We start from the raw sequence: 21,770 nt of genomic DNA on the forward strand, positions 1-21,770 counted from the left end.
ACCATAAGGTGGAAGAAAAATGATGTGCAGCGAATGATGTGTCGGAGGTTCCCGAACCCTTTTTGCTGTAACGCGCGCGCAAGATTTGCTGCCACATATGAAATATGAGCTAATTTTTCCTCCCCAGGCGCAAACAATCGCACAACGATAAAGAAGCGATAAAAAGATTATTTGCAATTGAGGAGAGAGGACCAAAAAAAAAATTGCCAAGAGACCGGTGGTGCTGATGCGGAACTGACCGTGGAATTGAAAGCCCGAGAGCGGGTTAGAGACAGGCTGTGAAACAAAACTGCATCAATCAGGAGGACGATAATCGTATACGCTCGGGCCTGCGAGCTGGCCACGCAAAACAGTACATACAATGGGACGCAAATGTCATGCATTTTGGAATGTGAACGAAGGCTCAAGAACGAAGGCACGCTAAACGGGGTTACATTAATGTCAATTTGCCCCGGCGTCTGCCCCGGAAACGGAGGGCTGAAGAAGATTGAAGGGCGCCTATTTGCGAAACGGGGTTACAGAACTTTGCACATATCCTCTTCTTCCCGCGTGCGCTATGGTCAGTTTGTTATCCATCATTCATGTAGCCATCCATCTCAAGATGCGGCATCTTCATCGTTTTTGTTTGCGACTCGCCAGAATGACAAGCCGGCGGACGGGAACGATTAACCGCGAGAACGTGCATCCTGCACAGGAAAAAGATGTCAACCGTAATAAAATGTGATTGTATCTTGTATCGTGAAGTACGTGTTGGAATTGGAATGCACATTCCGCTTTTTTTCTCCCCACCGGCTTTCCGGTATGCTGTGCCGTACGCAGCAGCTGCTTGAATGATTTGATTAGCTGTACGCAAAGGATACTTTATCTTCCGCAAACGTGCACCGAACAGGATTCGGTCGACGATCTCGTGACGTCTGTTTTTTTCTCTCTACATCCTCTCTGTTTGCTACATTTGCATCTCAGGCAACGTCGTAATCATCCAGCTTAAATGCACCACTTGAAAGTTAATTAGAATTCAGTTGGAACCAAGAGATCTCGAAACCAAAGGATACCGCGCAGGACATGCTGCTCTCGGGGAGACAAACGCAGCGAAAGAAAAATGGGAAAACCAACAAATATTCATCTTTATTCTAACGATTGTGATCCTTCCGAAGACGCTGCCACGCATGAATGCTCGCGCTAATTGAAATAGATTGAAATTATGCTTTGCTGTTACACGGAACAACTTAGGCTTCATTTCCGGAACAACATGTTATTTGTGATCTGTATAGATCTGTCAAATCAAGCGGAAAAGGAAGACAATTACAAGCTATACTCTCTATACTCAGTATTGATATCAATGTTCCAAGTCATTCTGGATGCCACTTGATCCTCAATTGTAACATCCTCCGACAACTTCATATGTTCTTGTCAAATTTAAATAGCTCCTATCGTGTGCTTGTCTTGCAAGTGTCGCCACATGTGGTGCCTCTCCGATCATGATGACCTTTCGTCTGTCAACAGTACAACTCACAGGCAACGGCAGGATCATGCCCAGTCAAAATGTTGTCTTTAGCACAGATCATCTATCAGTCTCCCGTCATGTCGCCCTGTCAGTCATCGATGTCGGGTGTTGTTGTTGTGGCTTTTGCTTCTATCGCACCCGTGCGGAAGACACGTTTCTGGAGCGGAAACGAACAAGCAAACAAACGTTCAGAAACAATCGTTCATCGCATACTCTAATAATAAATCGCAATTTCCTCCCCGGTACTTCTGCATCGTTGAGCTGAGGGTGTAGTGCGTGAGGGAAGTGCGCAAAGTGAAAAGCAGACTAATTAAAGATATTTCTTTGGAAGATGGTTGTTGCTGAGAGTGTTCCTGCAGAAAAGGAGAGGATAAGAGTTTTCTTTGATAACAAGAATGTAAGATAATGAATGCAGATTTCTCTTGACTAATTTCCGTAATTGTTAGAAAACATAAAGCACAGCTTTAAAACAGACTCCAACTAATACACTCATCCGGCCCTAGACAGTCACAGCTGCTGTCGCTCAACTTAAGCTGTTCACTCGAGCCGAATTTCGATATGGGGATTTGGATTTGCTATAAAAAATCTCGTGCGAGAAAACTTAAAACCCCTAAACACTTTAATCCCATCCCCCGAAGGCATGCGTAGGATTTCGCTTTCCACCACAAAAAACCCAAATGCAAAACAAAATGAACTCGTCAAATCTCTGCGTCTAGTCGTGTGTGTATATGTTTACCATCAAACACGACGGATAATCCCCACTTCTCACAAGACACAAGATATCATCATCATCAGCGTAGTCGTCCCGCACACACACACACACACACACGGCCAGCCAGATGGCCTATGGCGGCTGCATTTCAGAGCATAAATATGCAATGCGATCGGGTTCTTTGGTTGGGATGCACCCGCCACCAATGCCAGATATCCCCAGGGGCGCCTCCCGAAGAAGTAGTGCGTGAGTGTGTCATTGATGAAGGTGTAGTTTTTTTCCTTTTCGTTTTTTAAATTAGCATCTAAATTGGCCTGCTGGTATTCTTGGTCGCTTGCTTCCCTTCTTCCCTGTACTGTAGCACTCTGCTGGTGATTCGCCGTATTAAGGTGTTCGTTTTTTTTCTTTCCGGGACCCGAAGATCTACTCTTCACGATCGCTTGGAACCACCCGAAGAAGCAGTTACGGTAACAAACAGCTGCACCCGCTTCTTCAAGGGCCGCTACTTCTGGTGCGTGCGCAGACCTTGGACACGTGGGTCTTCCTTTTTTGTCGTCCTTAATGCCACGCTTATCCCTCGTGTGCCTGTGCCTGTGTGGGGGGGTTATACCTGCGTGTTAATGCGAGCACCTCGCACACTCGCCTTTAAGAATGGACATTGAGAATTGGTTTTGACCTTCTTTTATGCTGAGTTTTTCATATTCCCTTTTTTCTCAGTTTTAATTCTAGTTTCGTTTTTGCGGTCTTTGACCATTTTTATTTTGCTTCTTTTATTGCCCGGGTCTTGCTTGAGCCACCTTTTTAGGTGCAGTTCATGCGCTACCGTCTTGGTGTTTTTCCCTACTTCTCCGCTTAAGAGCACTCACACACACATATTAAAACTCTACCCACGTGATTCAAAAGGGCATGTGAAGGGACACAAGCAGGAACAGCAAAAAACACTTTAAAAGCGTTTGATTTAAATGCTTCAAATTCGTCTCATATTTCGTGCCAACAATTGGGTGAAACATTTCAAGCACAAACGCGCGCGCGCGCGATGAAACATTTCACAGGTGTACCGTTACGATCTTTTTGGCAGTACGGGGGAATAAAGGTGAGGTAGAAAATGCCATCACATAACCGATAGGGAACGCTTGCACTGGAGGAAGCGTACATTCCCTAGCTAAGAAATGAATGATGCATTGCTGTACAGTATTCCTTCGGTAATGCATTTTCATTCCTTTCCGAAGGGGTGGAGCTTGCTGCGTCTAGGTGCTGTGCACATCACCCATCCGATTTTCTTCCCTCGATTTCCTCCCGAAGAGTTAGCACTGCTCGCAAGGAAAAACCGGTCACCAGAGATTTTTATGTCATTGGTGCAAGGATTGCACGGCAACGTCTCAGACAAAACGAAATGGCGGACCGAATTTCTGCCTTTTTGCAATTAACGATACAAAAACGCTGAAGCTGAACGTCGCTCAGGTACTTTTCACTTCACCATGAGGAAGCCTGCACTGGGCAGGCCAGCCAAGAAGCATTGGTGAGGATTTGAATGTTTAACACCAACCACCAAATATGCGTATCACAATTTCTCACCTCACGGACGAAAGAATGGATCGACGCGAGTGGGTGGGATTCGCCGCAACCATTTGCGTGGGTAGCATTGGACACATTCAAGCGGTCAGGTTTCACCACCACTATGTCACCCACCCCACGAGAGGCACACGTTAAGGAACCCGCAAACGCGTAGTAACCACCATCCAGCAAACGCGCCACTGATTGGTTTAACAGCGTGGGAAGGAAGCGAATAATTTTAGCGATTCCAGCACTACGGTGCGGTGCCTTGGTGTGTCCGTTGTCAATTGGAGCGGACGGTGTGCCGTGTGTACGAGAGCACTCTAATGTAGTTTCAATTTGCTGAATAGAGCACGAAACACAGGGCTGCAAAGCTGCGGGTAGGTTGGTGAGTTTAAGGTCAATGAGATTAGTTCACAACAGCCGGTGGTCTTTCGGATGGTACGGAGGGTATGCAAACCAATCCCATTGGAGAACCTTCATCGCGAATTCGAAACGGATCTCGCTAAGGAGCTCTGCTTCTTCATGCACCATCGCATTGAAGGGCCTGCCAAGGGAAATACTCAATTTTGAGGGAATCTGCTGGGAGATTCTGCAGAAATCATCTTGTTTCTAGTTACCAATAATCACGATTTTTGCAAGCAAACTGCGCATAGCATTACAATATATATCTTCTTGAAACCCACACACCACCAGTACACTTCTCACTGTTTGGTCAACAGCACGCTGAAGCGGCACAAAAACAGGATCATTATTTTGCAGCACAAAGATAAATGACCAGTACGCGAGTAAACTATTTTGTTTTCGGCTGCCGCATTCTAGCCGCGGTCCCGCGGGGTGGGTTCCGGGCTCCACCAACAATTCGTTTCCATTCCTCGCTTAAATAAATACGGCTTCAAGGCGAGTGACTTTCTATTCCTGTCGTTAAATTTACGGTACGCAGCGGACGTAGTGCGCGCGCGGTAGTTCGTTCTTGCTGCTACATTAGACCAACACCAGTCCAACCCCACCAAGCACCACTTTCCTACGAAAACAACCTTTCTCTTTGGATTAAACTGCTTTTGCGCTGCTTTCGGGGGTTTTCGCTTCGCTAGCCTCTCCAAACTAGAACAACGACGACGACTACGGCGACGATCACGTTCTCGAAAAAAAAGGCGAATGGCCGTAAAAACAGGCCACACACTGTTTCCTTAAGCCGGCTGCAGACAGCAAGTCACGTTTCCCTGTTTACTTAGTTGGGGCTTTGGACGACATGGACGATTCGCCAAGTTTAACCATCCACGGTATTAGTATGGGAGGAAGAGAGAGAGAGAGAGAGAGAGAGAGAGAGAGACAGAGAAAAGAAAACACACTTGTGGTTCTGTGTGGAAAGCCACAAACCTCAAGCAGCTGTAAAGAAGCTCCATAAAAGGGCGGACGACCAGGGGTCTCTAAAATAGCGATACATTTATAGTTTTATGTATACGTCCACAATTGAATTTAGTGCTACCGAAAAATAGATACTGCGGGCACATTCGACAATCCAAACCAACCCTCTACAAAAGGAACCAAAAACAATGACAATCGGATAACGGATGGTGGGCGACGGTGGGCTTATAAGGAGAAACGGGTCAAGAAATTCGAACGAGCCGCGCGAATCCTCACAAAACAATGGCCAACAGAAAGGGCTAGGAATTTCACAACCCTCGCGGGCGCTAATATGTGTCCATCAATGTAATGCTGTTCCAAGGACAGGAAGTCCACACGGGCGTACCCTGCAGGGAATTTCATTACGTGCCGTTTTTGCGCGTTAGAACGATTCCTTGAGGTGCTATCTACGACGTGCCTGTCTGTCGCGTACGTAACACGCGTAGCATAATCACGTATGCGTAACACCATGCATGCGCCACGTCTATGTGAAAGAACTCGAAAAGAAAAGGAGAGAGAAAAGGCCTCCCACCGTCCATTTGCATCGCGATCCTCGCCCGTTAGAACCGTTTCCTGTTTCCTTTCGCTCCGATGTTCGATTGGCGAACTCTATGCCTCAACGAAGACCCTGAAGTCTCGCCCGAAATGACATCATCTGGCGGGAGTTTTCGGGGCCACCACAAACCAGCGTGCGATGATGATACCGCCGTTCGCCATCACTGCCAACGCGTAAAATCGAATCGGCCGCTGTATGACGCAAGACGAATCGAGCGAAATGGGTTCCAACAAAACTGGAACACTAAAATCGACCGATATTGCACGGAAATATGTCGATCAGGCTATAAATTTCCCTTTTCACACCTATTCTCTCGTACCACGACCTCCTAGATCAAGATCCTTTAGATCCAGCTGGACAGTCTCCAGTAAACGGTATGAGAGGGTGCTTTGTAGGAGAGTTTCCGAAAAGCTTTCTTTCCGCGCCTGTCAGAAAATTTGTGGGTCAAAATGCACCGGAACAAGATTCACTTTCACCCCTCCTGGCCTGTCCGCCCGCTCTCTTACGTGCTCTGGTCTGCACAGGAAGATTGCCACGGGAATTTGCAACGGTCAGCTGATGCTGGTTGGGTTGAGAAAGCGGAAGGAAAAACAGTTTCGTTCTCGTGCATCTCGTTAAATAAGTGTGAAATTCGTTCACGCCGAGCAAGAAATGTGCATGCTGAGTGAGGTTGTGTATGTTGTACACATAGGTTTCTTCTCTAGTGTGCATCTTCCGACCCGGATCTGCGCGGGGCCGAAGAACGCATCAAACAAAACCTGCCGGCTGTCCCTAATCTCCTACGAGCATTGTTTTTGCCGCTTTAAACTCCAGCTGGCGGTGTGCGTACGTGTGTGTGTGTGTGGGCTCCGAGAGAAAGTTCGGTGTGAAATAATTCAACACACACACATTGTGCAGATGAGCGTGTAACTTTTCCATCAAGGTTATTGCCGGGGCCGCGAAAGCAAAATCCGACCCGCTGGAAAAAGGTTTTTCCCTTTCTCGTCTTTTCCCCCGACACTCTTGGTCCCCAGGGGGGCTCCCCACCGGCGAGGAAGGAAAAACAATACAGAAAAAAACGGAAATCTTTTACTTCTTCACGCTTCACGGGGAAACTTGAGCCCCAAAACGCACGTATCGCTTACGCGTGTTGCTGTATCGTGCGTCGTGGCCGGTGAGCAAAGTACGAGAGAAGGTATGATTTTTGCTGGAAATAATGGTCAGTCAGAGCTGATAACGCGGTGCGCAAATGGTAAGGTGAACTGCCGGGTACTGCCCGCTTCAAATGCGCTTGTTACCGATACGGTACAGTGAAGGTTTTAATCTTATCTTTGCAGCGGTGCGTTGTGGTAGCGGGCACACACAGAGAGGGAAAAAGCACTCCTATCAAAATAAAACCACACCTAGGATTTTATCACGCAACCGAGATGCATCGGGCCTGCTTTTTTAGTGTGTTTATAGCATCGGACTCTTATCATAGATACACACAAACGATAGTAGCGCACGTTCGAGGCTTTGCTGTAAACACCACCTAGCGAGTGCTGAATACGGTTCATTGTTAAAAAAGGGTTTTGCGCATCAAAATGCATCTAAATCCATGCTCTATCGTTACCAGATGCTGTTAAGAAGTTTATCCAATGTTTTCTTCAAATAATTACATTGCTTATCACACAGAACTAACACAAGTTGTATGTTTTTATGAGACGCAAAACAACATCCACAGAGCATGTGTATTGAGAGCATAACAGTAGCATCATACGCTCGATTGGTTTACTTCAGTCACACGCCGGCTTATCCCGCACATCGTTGCGTCACCCGCCAACATCTTCATAATCATCATTTCCGACCTGGGGGGAGCGCCCATGGGATGTGTCTCGCCGATTCGCCGTCCGAAACATGTGGACTCCATCTGGCAATGAAGATGCCGCATACAATTTGCATACACATAATCGGATGTCTGGCAAATGTCTCTTCTACCATCAGTTTGTCGTTGGTTGTCTCGTACCGCGTTGTCACGCATCTAATCACCACGTAGATGGCGAAGGAGATTATACTAGCAGCATCCAAGACGGCAAAAACGCAGGACCCCATACGAAAGGATGAAAATCTAAAAATGGCAACCAAGTAATATCGCTCATTGACGGGCATCCATTAAGGAAAATGAAGCTCTCTTGGAAGATGACAGAGAGGGAGAGAAAAAAACACCTCCATCAACCCGTGGCTGTATGGTCGGGGGTGATTAATATTCATTAAAAGTGCCATTTGTGATGACACCTAACCAACAGACAACAGAGTCAGCACACAGTGGTGCTGGTGTTGGCGATAAGCCCTCGGAGCGCGGTTTTGGAAGACGTCCATGGCCTTGATGGTGAGTTTCGTGTCATTTCGCAATTTGTCATCAACTACAAATTGCTTACTTTTTGCTCATCCTAAAACAACCTTTTTTTTTACTCCAATCTACTACAGCCACCCCACACATTCACTATTATCAGTATACACATCTTGTCAAACGTAAAAAAAAAACCAGAATGGAAATTTGTTTTAATTACCCGATTTTCGTTTCTCCCGCTCGACGATGACCGTTTTGGGACGCTTGATGCGAAGCGACCGGCGCCGGATAGAGCGCAGGAATGCTTCCGGCATGCGGCTGAACTTTGGCGTTTCCGGTGGCGCTTTCCGCTCCGGGAGGAAGAAATTTTTCACCGCAAGCATCGTCATGTTTGATTTGTTTAGTTTTCCCCTTTCTTTTCGAGGGCGTTCAGAACAATTTGTTTACGTGTTTCTCGGCTAGGGATTTCACTGTTTCTTTGTTGCCACAGTACCAGTACGATAAACAACACACAATTTACTCTTTAACTCACTTTTTTGCTAAACCACACCACCTTTGTTATGATGTAAAATTTAAACTATTGACGTAATTGAACACTCGGTTTTATTTGGCTACGAAATAACAGTGCAACAAACTTCACCTAGCACACAGCGCAGTTAGGTTTCTTAACAAGGTAACACACAGATAGCGCTAATAAACTATTATTATTATCATCATTTTTCTTTGGCTTCAATTAATGCACGTTTGCATTTGACGGATGCTTCTCCAACCCTGATCGCACCCTCCACTATCATCAATTTGGCAAACTTTATACACGACCTTCAGCGAGCACCGCTTGTGTGTCTCACGACATCAACATCTTAGTTTCGGGCACAGACACACACACATACACATCCCACAGCAAAATCAGCTGTTTGACGCTCGCGAGCCAGCGGATTGATGAGCCAACAACACCACGTGCGACGTGGCTGATTAATGTCGACACATTCGGATAAATTTGGCACCGATTTTCAACGACACCGACCACTGGCACACACACAGCAACTGGTCACTTTTTTTTTACCGCGGATGCATCATGCACACGAACGGCACCGGTAACACGGACAAAAAAAAAACAAATTTGGCCACCAAAATCGTTGGTCGGTTTGATAAGTAACCTCTGTGAGGGGGTTATTGGGCGCTGCTTACTGGTTGGTCCACATTTTTCACAACAACTGCTGCTATCGGCACAGAGCTATTTGGCAACAAACGTGTGCACGCACAGTCGGACACACCAAGGGAATGTACGTGTTCAAGCACTGATGGTAAACATCCTGTTCTGCTGGATCGAGCTAACCCGTGAATTGCACCAAATTGCAACGATGCACTGCCGACACACAACACGAAAACACGTCCGACCGGCACGGTAGCTGCTGAGAGACTCACGAGCATGCATAGCATGTGCGAAGCATAGCACGAGTGAATGATTTCAAGAGGTAAACTGGGAGAGAAATTGGTCGCTCAGTCTGTGCTCTCGTGTTGTAGCGTGCTCTATCCCCCTATGCGTGCTCGTGGGCAAGCGAGACACGAAGTTTAATACTGACGTTTTGAGATGTTTTTGAGCTAAATGTGCAACTGTGAATAGATTTAACTAATTTTAGTCGCCGAATTCGTGGAAAATGTAGCCTGTATTTATGCTTGAATTTAGATTAAGCAAAGCGGTAAATACAGTTCAACAACACAACAGATTGTTAATTGGCTAATACAGATACGGATTTTCCAATCTGATACCTAAAGAGAAGGTTCTCTTGAATTTCCACGATAGTACCTGTTACTATAAACAAAGTAATGCATTTTTTTTAAAGTTTATTGGATATAATACAAGTTCCATTTATTAACGTACCCAATGTGGTATCTGTTGCAGAAGTTTTTCCAAATATTATGTATTTTCTGGAATTGCTAGAAAAAGGTAACTCAGCCCAACAACTCTCATTTCATTCCAGTTTTCTCTCCGATGTTGGACCTCGCAACATATTCTCTCTTGCTCTCGGGGATATGAGACACAGCACGAAGTCAAACTGAAAGGAGAAAATTGAAGCGTTTCGGCACTCACAAACCCCGAAGCGTTTCCATGCTTACTCACACATGTATGTAGTATGGATAAATACGTTAACAGCGGTATCGAAGAATGAAGAAATCAGTACTGATCTGCATAGGTTTTTTATGATAAATTGTAATCCTTGATTTATTTTGCAAGATGTTTGCAGACCATAGTATAGCAATTATAGACTAAAAAACATCAAAATTATGTTTCTAGCTGTCAAGACCGTCTTATTGATCACGAAGAAAAACACCGATATTTTGTCACTACATAGAACAAGTGCTATTGGGTACTAGCGCTTCAGGTAGTTGTTAATTATTATCAAAAACAGTCAATTCGGTTATTGATGCTAGATATTCTCATTGAATACATTTGAATCCCGCTATCCAGCTTCCAATATTTGTGCTGCTACTAGACTTGCTCTTGAAAAATCCCTCCATGCTTATCTATTTCACCGGCTGACCTTTCTGAATCCCATGCCCAATCACCACACAAGTTGACTCACGAACCGGTTCCGGCACCGGGGTGAAGCTTCCAGCCACCATATCCAAACAAAACTACAAGCATCAGATACACTTAGCGCCAGCATCGACATACTGCATCGTGCATAGAGTTTACACATTCCAATCATAAAAAAAAGCCAGCGCTATTCCACCGTCTGGAAGAAGTACATTAAAATGAAACCACAACAACAGCAGAACCCACAGCAATGAAGCAAACCGGAGTGGTATCGAACGTTCATTACCATATCTGGAAGCCCGATAGTACTACGCCTACGAACGAATACCTGTACGGATAGCGCGCCAGAACGATGGTGGCGATCTTCATCCAGCAGCAGACCACGGAAGAACCCAATTCCAAACCGACCGAGCGACAACATTATGCTTCACGATCATACTAACTAGCCTTTACGTGCTGTGAGCCCAACGGTGAAGGTTTGCGAGGGAAGCAGACGGAGAAAACGCTCACTGCGAGATGTCAGGTCCTTGGGCAAGCGATAGGCGTGGGTCGTCGCTGCTAGAAGCGTGGACACTGAATGCTATCTTTCATAGCTGCGGTGGGTAGATTGGGCTCGTTTCGTGGCGATTTCTTTTCCGGCCTCGACGGTGTGCAGTGTACGCGCACGAGCTTCGTGTGAAGCGCAAAGGAAATGTTAAGGTTCTGGTCGGAAAGCAAATGGATGAAGTGTTGCTTTTTTACCATTTTAACCCGCCAGCAGTACAGATAAAGTGGACGGTGTGGAAAAGAAAAGGGTCTTTCTCTTCTTTTCAATGTTTGAAGGGCATACCGCCCACGAAAGGAAACATTTCCTTTTGATACTCGGTGGTGGTGTATGGCGATTAACAACTGGGTGGCTGATAATAGAAAGAGTAGGAAGTGAATCATTTCGAAGAATACTTTGGGCAGCCATAACGTTTTAAAACTTGTGAACAATAAATCACGCGAAGCAAAGTATCATTAGTAGGTGTTTGAAGATTGAAAACACTTACAATTCATCATAATCTGTACAGTAGACAGCCCCAAGAAATTTCTTCGATTTCGTACGTACCTGGAATGATAAAAATAGAACGTAGTTTAAGTACACAAACATCTCTCAAATAAATGGGACTTTGAATTGGAATAGTTTTAAAACATTCAACAAATAACCCCATGAATTAACCTTCCATTTGTACTAGTAATGTCCGTACAGAATTGCTTCCAGCTCTTCTTAAGACCTCTGCTTCTGGGAATTGTGAACGTTCTGGCGATATTTCATGCCTAATTACACCGATAAATTGGACCCGACAGCTCGCCTCAAGAATGACCCAGTGAAAGACACTAATAATCCCTTCGAGGCAAACCAGCACCCTTCAGCGCTAACAACAGCATCACACAAAAAAGGGTTAACTAGCAGATTCCGTGCAATTCAGGGGCGTTTTCTTTCGGTCATTTCGGTGCCACAGTGGTTAATCAAATTTAAATAATTACGAGATACGAGACTTCTTCGCTTCGATCGCATGGTGGCCCAGTGCACTACTCCAAGCCAACCCAAGCTACCTGTATTACCTCGCCGGACCGAAAGAAAGCGACCCATCATCATTCGCGTCGCTCGCTAATTCGCGTAATTAATCTCCCTGACGATTCATAATTTATCTCCATTTTGTTCGTTCACTACACGTTATCGGACGAATTTGATGTGGCTTTAGTAGAGCGACCGTGCTTATGTGTGTGTGTGACAATTCGTCTCAGCTGATGGGTGCATAAAATATTAACTATCATAATCAGACGCAATAACGGGTCAATCTCTCCACCTTCGAGCAGTGTGGAACGAATGAAGGTGAATATTGTGGTAACATTATTATGAAGCTTGCCAGAGCAAAATGGTACCGATGACGACTACGAAAATGTGACGTAAGCAGGGTAAAGGCACCACCGGCACCATATTACGAGACGAAAACGATAAGAACGGTAACAAAACGTGTTCGCGGGGTGTGATGGCAGCAGCACCGGCACAACATAAACGAAGATAGCAATGCACAGCAAGCAGTGCATAATAACATGTACATGAACGCTACATCAAAGTAGAATTGCAGCAAAAAAGGCACGTTGGACTGAAGACGATAAAAAGATAGGAAAAACGGCTGGCGCTATGCTTCGCTGGCAGCAATAAACCAGTAAGAAGAGAGGTGATACAGTGATTGCACTGCAGAAGCGTAATGCAATGATGCGTTCTGGTGGTGCAGGAGAGATGTGCAGACGTAGCATCGGCAGCACCCACCTTGCGCCGTACACTGGTCACGATAAGGGCTGGCACGGGCCACGGGTTTGTACGTGCGTGTAATAAACCGAACGCAACGCACCACTAATGAGCAAAGTTGCGAAGCGAACCCTGAAGTAGCAACATATTTTAGCCAATGAACATGCTTAAACGAGAATTTATTAGCCAGAACCATTCCTTGCAAAGCTTGCTTTTTCCTCTGCAAAGGGACGATGATAAAAGAGGGGGAAGGAGAAGAGAAAATCAAATGGAAAAAGCTGCTAAACCCAAGATAATCTAGCTCCATAGAGATAGTTTCGCTCGCAAAAGTGGGGGAGAAAACATTTTATTCTTGGAAAAACTACGATAACACTGGGATAATTGCTTCCCAATCGACCAAGGGAGGATATGGAAACTTCTGTTCGGCACAAACTTTGCTATATCGATTTGTGAATAATAATAGCAGCTCTTTTCGATGTTTGGAGAGGGAGAGGGATAGAGGAGTAAAGTGCTTCGAACTTTATTATCTTTTGTGATTCGAAGAAATCTTATGCCATAGAGCGAAGAGCGAAAACTTTTTTTCCTTTGGTATTATAGAAAGTTTTCCCAAACATCAATACCTATTAATAACACTGCTACAGCAAGGACACTCTTCGCAGCGTGGACCTCGTATTGGCCGTGTAGCCAAAAAGGAGGGAATGAATACATTCAAAAAGGATTTAATAACACACTTTTCCCATTTCTGATAGGAAACGAATTCGCTGTTGTGATTGATCGCCATCGATACGCACCGCTTTAACCGTACCGAAAGAGTCAAGAACAAAACAAACTTCCCTAATGCGCGTGTGCATATGCATCAACGTTTCGATGTTTCCAGCCCGTCATTTGCTTCTAAATTTGGCTGTTAATTGCCCCGGCGGGATTGATTTGTTTGATGTTACTGTACTGTGTTTTTTTGGGCAGGTTTCGATGTTCAATTTCAGTTCTTTCCCATCCTTGAGCTGCGAACCCTTTTCGCACGCGAAAAAAGGGTTGCAGAAAATGGCATTCCTATACACGAAGATGCTTATCGAAGGATGCTGCTGTCTAGCTGTGTCGGCTGCAATTGAGATCGAGCGATATGCCGGGCAATAATCGAAATCGATTAGTTCCAAATTGATGTACAAACAGCGGTAAATTCATCCCCGGGATGACATCTTCGTGTTTTTGGGAACAGATTACTCGTTGCAGGAAACGGCAGGCTAATGGGCGATAGGCACAGCAACATTTAACCCGTTCGGGAAGCATTCTGAAATGGGCAATAAACGTTACCCGAGGGCAAAAAAGTGTTCGTCTTGTTTTTTATGAGACGGTTGCTATTTTTACTGCCGTTGTTTCAAGAGTTGTGCTTTGCTTAATCGGGTGCGGATGAAGCTATCGATTGACCCAGTTTGGCACAAGAGCTACAAGAGCTACAAAAAGGGTTAACTGATCTAGACGATCTCGCGAAACCATCCTTCGCCGTCACCCGGAGCGTTTACGCGTTCGCATCCAACAAGCACCAATCGCAAGACAAGTCGCTGTCAAGGACCAAAGGGGCATGTAGTTCTTGAACCTTTCCCGGTTGGGTTGTAAAAAATTAATTTCACGCACATTTGCAAGCCGTTGGGAGATTTTTTTTTTTGCGGGGCACTATCTGCTACATTTACTTCAAGAACGTTAGCTCATTCGTACTGGTTCTAAGACTGCTACCAGGTAGTTTTATTGCCCTTACGGCAGCCAGTGATATACGCACCTTCCTCCTGATAGGCATGAAGTTTTATTATACTTTTGTTGACATTTATGTGAATTTATTTACTTTATAAAATTGCAACAACAAGCCACGTCTCTGCCATCTCAACCATCGACCCGACGACTTATGTACTCTTAGAGGTTGAACTTTTGCGCCACATTCGCACACTCCTCCCGGGAGTTGGAGGCCAGGCTAGCGAAGCTCAATAACCTTATTCCCTGACACAGAGAAGAGCGGTCATAAAGTGTCAAAATCGATCGATTCCACCGGAACCGAAGCGGATGGTATCGTAAATTTTGGCACAGTTTGGTACTACACGACGGAATGATAATGATGAGGCTTCGTCGCTAAACCGACACGCTGCTAGCATTCTGATGGCGGTAAAGACGTCACGCTCATCCGACGAGTGTGTGTGAGTAAGAGAATTTCGCACTTTTTATGATGCCAATGTGGCCGCACGGTGCAACTCCAAACCGTTGAGCTTGGAATGGCCCCTTGTCGACATCTTCTTTCACGCCCGTGTCAGAGAATCGAACGTTGGAATTGCACAAGTCGTAAAAATTTGTGATTTATATAGCAGCTCGGTTCTAGCATGTTTCGGTTGGAACATTCGCACATGGCCGGTACCGAGAGAATGGCATTCCATTTATTGGCATTCTTGCCAATGCGGCTTCACCATCTTACCGATGCTCGAACTCGTCCAGACGCTCGTTTGGCGGCCGAAAAAGCTCGTGAGAATGTCGATAGTAATGTTGCCGCATGTCGCGCCCTCCCCCCGGGTCACTAGCAATCCACGGTAGCTTCTAAACTGTTGGGCTGTTGACCCAGTTCTTCGATGCCAAGGATGTGTATGCCGGTAGCGTCAAACTGTAACACACATAGTCGTAATTCACCTTCATCTCCCTGCGGGCATGAAGAACACACATCAGCAAATTGGGTTCGAAAGCTGCCTTAAGGGGTTGTAACCTTTTACAACGGGTTCAAGAAATTGAACAGTTGTCTGAAACGGTGCTACTGCCGAGCACCATTGGTAGATAATGTTCCAAAACACTCGTACACCGCAGTGACACATATGCACAAGTGATTATTGTGTTATTCGGGATGAGAATTTCCATACCGTGGCGTAACGGGGTGCCATTGGAATCGATCGAAAGGGTTACTGCGTTTGGACCCATGTTGGTTGCGCAGAGAAAGGTGTAAAATTTATGACTAGATCGGATCGTTTAGGCTTACTTTTACTGCAAATCGTCTAATTATAGGGGCAGAATGTTGTTGGGATATAATCTTTAGTGTAATTGAAGATATAGATCACTGAAATGTATTACCTAAGAATGAATTAAATTGAAAATACAAGAACAATTTGAATCCCTTCCCAGAGTTGTATTTAATATTCAGAGAAATTAATGAATTCTTATTAGGGTTATACTATTTTTATTTATATTAAAGAGCCCTTAAATGCAATCATTAAGCCTAAGAGTTTCTCGAGATGTTGGAAAAATCTAAACATAGCATCTGGGAGAGAAGCAGTTCACGAGGAAATATAAATTCAATTTCTGATCAACACGTTCCTGTTATTGGGCAAAAAAAATTACATTAAAAGTTGTTTTGGTAAGTCACAACTAATAATTTTGCTTAGATCTATGTAAGATACATTTTTTAAGGTTGAAGTGGCGCAAACGACTATGCTACAGCCCCCTAAGTTACCCCTTCCAGATATTGAAGTAGAGTTTCACTGACCTAGCGCGACACCCCAATATCTAAACCCCCCCCCCCTGTTTCTTAAAAGCAACGAAATATCGCGACTTAACATGACACAAGATTACGCAGCCCGGCGCCCTAGCGTGACGCTTTTAACAAGAAATCTATGCTCGTGCGTGTGCGCACTGAGGCCTAGTTCCGGAGTAGGTTGCGTTAGAGCCTGCCCTGCACGCGACGCCGTTGTGTCATCGTCATCTTCAGCAACGCTCCGGTTTTGGGGCGGACCTGTTTCTCAACAGGCAAAACAGAGATATGTTCATGTCTCTACAGAAGAGATAGACGCCGGCGAGGTCACGAATGCGCGTACCGTTCTTCCGGGTGCAGAGGTCGCTGGAGGTACACCATGATACGACCCCGTGCGTGGGCCCATCTGCTTGGGCCCATTATCTGTAGTTCGTTATCGCCGGTTCGCTGTTGCATGCACGTCTAAGTGATAGTCGTGTGCGCACCTTCCGTACAGATTAATCATAAATGCAAGACATGCGGGGCGTTTCGGCGCTGTCATCCTCACACACGTACCAGGTGACCAGGGAGGGGTGGTTAAACAAGACGCAGCACAATGCGGCGATACCTTTCAAACTTCGAACCAGGAAGCACTGGCGGGTTAAACGATTCCACCACAACAATCAACCCCGAGAGTAGCGAAGAGCTAAAACCCGACACAGGAACATGTTTATTCAACGGTACATCGGTGGTGTCTGTCACTTTCTTCAAAAAATGGATCTAATACTTCTTCAAACAGCCATGCAGTGTCAAGACAAATGCAATAGTATCCCCACTCATGCAGTCACGAATTCTTGAACCATGCCGAAACATTCACACGAATGCTTGGCTAATTAATGGGGCACGCGAAAACTGAACATACCGTGGTGGGCCTGCCTCATTGGAGTTCGTGAGCAGTCTCACCATCGGGAGTCGGACCACCAACTTCACGTGTTTAATCGGTGTTTTGGGAAGCTACGGTTTTGCTGTACCTCCACCTCAACCCTCAGGTTTAAGATGGTAAGCTGCCAGTGGCAAAAGCGGAAGCTATTGCCGATTCTATTGTTGCCAACGAATGTCCCTCCCCCCCACCTTGAGAGAGAACAATGGCGAAGCGGAGAAACGGCAAAACTACTAGCATCGGGTTTCTCTCGGGATCTCTACTAATCGCATCGGTTTGAGGTTAGCCGACCGCGAGAAAATTTACGATCCCTCACCGATAGCATAACCCTCCTGCGACGGTACTGTCGGTGTGTGTATGAGAAGTGGGTGTTAAAAACACTCTATTACGCGAGCATATGAAAGTTCAGCGGGGTGGCATAAGGTGATATGATTAATGTTTCTATTTTGCCAGCTAATCCAGGAAACTCTCCGACAGAGTTCAGGCTACCACTACGCCGAGCTCTTGCGGTGGCAACTTCTTGTGCGCACGAATAGGCATAGACAATGTGCGTTTGTTGTTCCTTGTTTTCTTTTTGCAAGAGGAAAAAGAGATTAGTTTGCATAATTTATGATGACTTTATTGTAGGTGTATGTGACCTGAACCCGCTAAGCCTGTTTGTGGAGGTACTAGAAGGTCTTGTAATATTCAATTAACCGATTATCAGAATAGTTTGCGATAGTTTTAATGATTTTTAAGAGTCTAACCAAATGTTAGGTTGTTTATGATAACTGTTGATGATTCAGATACATTGTTTATATCATCTGAGTATCAATGACATGTGAAGATAACAAAATTAGATGACAATTTTCGCTTAAAAGATATTCAAATTGAATCAAAATTCTATTTTACTTCCCTCTTGAGTAGAACCATTTATTTTGAAGATCTCATACAGCATACAATTAAATCTCAATTACCCATTATGCTGTGGAGTGGACCTACCCATAACTGGACACCTCCCATAACACCTGGTTAATGTAAAACAAGCCTCTTTTTATCGTGACAAATGTTGAACCTCCGCCGTAATTACCTAATCGCCTGATCTAGGCTGTAATGTGTAGATATATTACTTTTTAAAATGATTACAACTTCATTAACCACTTATGTCCTACGACGATCCCGGAAAAAGGGTTCACACACACACACCGGATGTACTTATTTTGTAGTTTTCAACCGCTCTCGTCCGGTGATCAATATCATAGTTTCGTTATCGTCTCCGGATATCGTCGCGTTTGCGTGACCATACTTAATCAAAACGGTACGCCACCGAGACCGTCCTAGGCTCGTCGGCAAATTAAATAGAACAAAAATAAATATGAAAACCCTTTCCCCTATCGCCCCGGGAACGCACTGGGTGGATCATTAAAATATAATTCGTTTGCACTCACAAAACACACACACACGCATCTCAACTGTCAACTGCATCGCGGTGGTCAAAAGCCGTTTGCTCCGTGTGTGTGTGTGTGTGTGATCGGTGCATGATATCGTGTGGTGCAGTTTTTTTGTGTTCATAGGAAAACGTGAAACGGACACAAGAGCTCACCATAAATGGACAGTGCCGGCGCCAGGTGCTAGTAGCGAGCTGTGTCCGATACCGATGACCACCACCACCACCATTATCCTGCGCTTGCTAGCTGCCCTATTCAACCGTATCCCAATAAACTAATGAGCCCTTCGGGCGATATTCCTTCCCTTCCCCTTTCCCTTGCCTTCCGTACATTTTTCAGTCCCTTCAGCTGTGGAAGTAGTACGTCACCATCAACGCCACTGCATTTAGGTGCGGGCCGGCATGTATCGGTAACGGTTTTCTCGCGAATACAGCGACGAAGTGCTGTTGGCTGGCGGTGGTCCGCAGCCCAAACAGTGGTGGCGCGGTGAAAGTGAAATGAAAATATTTGGACAATCGGTTTGACCGGTCAGTTTGTTGAGCCCGGGTTTCGAGTTTTAAAGCCACCCAAGAGGGGGTGAGTTTGTTAACCCCATTGATTTGGTTTGCGCTCACACGCACATATACACACAAACACACCAAGCATGAAAGGGATGAGGAAGGATTCTGTTTGATCCCGGGTGCAGATAATTATTCTTCACCGCAGGATGGCAGCAAAATTGCCATATCATGCTAGCGTGTGCCACATAATTGAGTGGAGATACGGCGGGTAAAAGTCAAGGAAGTGGGAAAGTAGTGTGTGTGTGTGTGTGCGGTATAAGCTGACGCGCCTAAACGGTCATTTTTGCACCATCGATCTCTCCGGTGTGTCAGTTGTTGGGTGAGTTTTGCACGTCCGGCAGCTAAGTGCGGCAGAGTTTTTCGGAAAAAGGGACTTTCTCACTTTTGCTAACGAATTTTGGGCAAAAGAGCAAACAGCAAGCAACTGCAGTACTAAGCCTTCTAAAATGTATATGCTGGTGGTGCTTTGTGGTGATCATAAATTTGCTTCCTCTCTATTTCTCTATACCCGGAAGGCAAATAAATTCGCCAAATGACCTACATCTGATGCCGGTAGATCGGGGTAGTTTTATGTGTGATGTTTGTTTGAATGCAGCAACAAATGCAGGGTGCTGCAAAAAGCTCATAAAATCACCTAAAAACACACCGGTAGCAAACAAATTCGAAATACCCCCCCGGGGGAAGATAATAAATCAGGTTTTTGTCGAAAATAATAACACGCTTTGCTTGCTCGTGCATGCATTAATACAGTCAACTAGTGCTGGCTGGCGGGCTATCGAAATAAAGAATTATAATTAAACCGTCCAGTTTTGACTGCTTACCGCTAATCTGTCCGCATCTGCACGAGCCATGATTTAAGCCATCATAGGCAGCGCCACGACACGAAACCGTATCAAACAACAACCGTACCATATATGCAACTAACACAAAAAAAAGAGGAAACAATAGCATCAACGACACTTCCTGCATGAAACCACAGGACATCAACAACATCAACGACAAAAAAAAGAACTGTAACCAAAACAGAACCAGCGTGATATCTTCGCCCCGATCGCCCCGGAAGCCAGAAAATGCGACAATCACAGTGCGCCCATGTCACCGGCAAAATGCACCGCGGGTGGTGGTAAAAAGGGATTGCAGTGACGGCGCTGTTTTTTTTTTACTCCTAGAACACGCCACCCCAATTCTACAGGCACCCGCATTTCGAATCCCACCCCGACCCGTCAGGCCCTGGACCAGGATGGTTCGGTTGGAGAGAAAAAATGATGCGACGATGATGCGGCTCTTTAATAGGCGCGAAATCATTACGGGACCGCGGTGGATGGAGGATAGTGAGCGCAGTTTCTTCATTATTATTATTATGTTGCGCTACCTTCAGGCGCAAGCCGATGCAAGCTTCATTTGTGCTTGTGCATAAAATTCATTATAACGCTCGCATGCGCATTACCGCCGACCGAAAGGATTCGACCGACCGGGTTGTTTGGTAACAATGGTTCTAATCCTTTCATTCCTGCGATAACCTGCTGAGTTAACCCTTTTTTCGGTCTGCTTATGCGAGAACTCAACTCTTTCTTTTTGGTGCATTTTGTTTTTTTTTTTCGTTGCCGTTGTTTTCAATTCGAGTCTATTCAGCGCGACTTTGCATTATCTCTTCGCCTGGGGAATGAGATGCATTTTAATTAATTTGATTTGCACCGGCAATAAACACAAAAAAACGGCAAACCCGAACTAACGGTCGGAGGTAGGCACCGAACCAGGGCCTGATAAAGCACTATTTTGCTTTTGTTTGAATTCCCTGCAAAAAGAAACGGTCCCCTTTCCGCGCTAACTGATCCCGTTAGCAACGGCGAGAGGATCACGCGATTCGTGTGTTCGTTTGAATCCTGGACAAGCCGGTGGATAACAAGCGCAGCAAAGCGCAACAAACGCGACGCGACCGGCTGTAATGTTGTTGTTTCTATTGCTCTATTTATGCGTCAGCCCTTTCCACAAACAAACACTGGCCTGTGCACAATGGACGAGTGAAAGCGAGCGAGCGACCGAGCCAGTGAGAGTTTAGGGCCAACCGTGGAAGGATATCCATTTTTATGACCATCGAGTCCTTTCGGTCGGACCGGGCCGGCTGAAGTACCGCCCGAGAAGTGGGTCCTTCTTTCACCGCTGGCGGCACGTGTGTCTTCGTGTGCTTCCTGGCGCCTGGTAATGAATGAGGCCTAGGTTGAGGGCAGAGTGGCGGTGAGTTTGCCGAAGGATTCGAGTGTCCTTATTCGCTTCAAAGGGCCCCGGTCGTTTCAATAATAATCATAACAACAATTCAGCATTCTGCTAAAGGTCGGTATGGAAATTGAAACGCACTCAAGTGGCACACAGTGGTCCGTGTTTCCCGGGGATGGAAATGGCGCGTGTGCTGATTGTTTTAGGGCGTCGAAGTAGCGCGTTGGGAGCTCTCGCAACGTTTCAGCGGATAATAAAAGCACCAATAGCACACCACGACAGTGCTTGCCGCTGCGGAA

General features: G+C 45.6%; 1 protein-coding gene across 2 annotated transcripts in view; it reads right to left on the reverse strand.

The window, feature by feature from the left end:
* Positions 1-21,770, reverse strand: part of LOC1280116 (centaurin-gamma-1A) — a 155,930-nt gene that overhangs the window by 34,590 nt on the left and 99,570 nt on the right. Inside the window, exon 1 of one of the 2 annotated variants that reach the window (XM_061654827.1) lies at positions 8,262-11,409. The exons of the other annotated variant lie outside the window; for it this stretch is intronic. Coding sequence (XP_061510811.1) covers positions 8,262-8,430 — 169 coding nt within the window. The 5' untranslated portion in view covers positions 8,431-11,409. Of the gene's footprint in view, positions 1-8,261; positions 11,410-21,770 lie in introns of those variants that run through there. 2 annotated transcript variants of the gene reach the window in all.

The sequence above is a fragment of the Anopheles gambiae genome, chromosome 3, assembly GCF_943734735.2.
Source record: "Anopheles gambiae chromosome 3, idAnoGambNW_F1_1, whole genome shotgun sequence".
In the NCBI taxonomy this organism is placed as follows: Eukaryota; Metazoa; Arthropoda; class Insecta; order Diptera; family Culicidae; genus Anopheles; species Anopheles gambiae.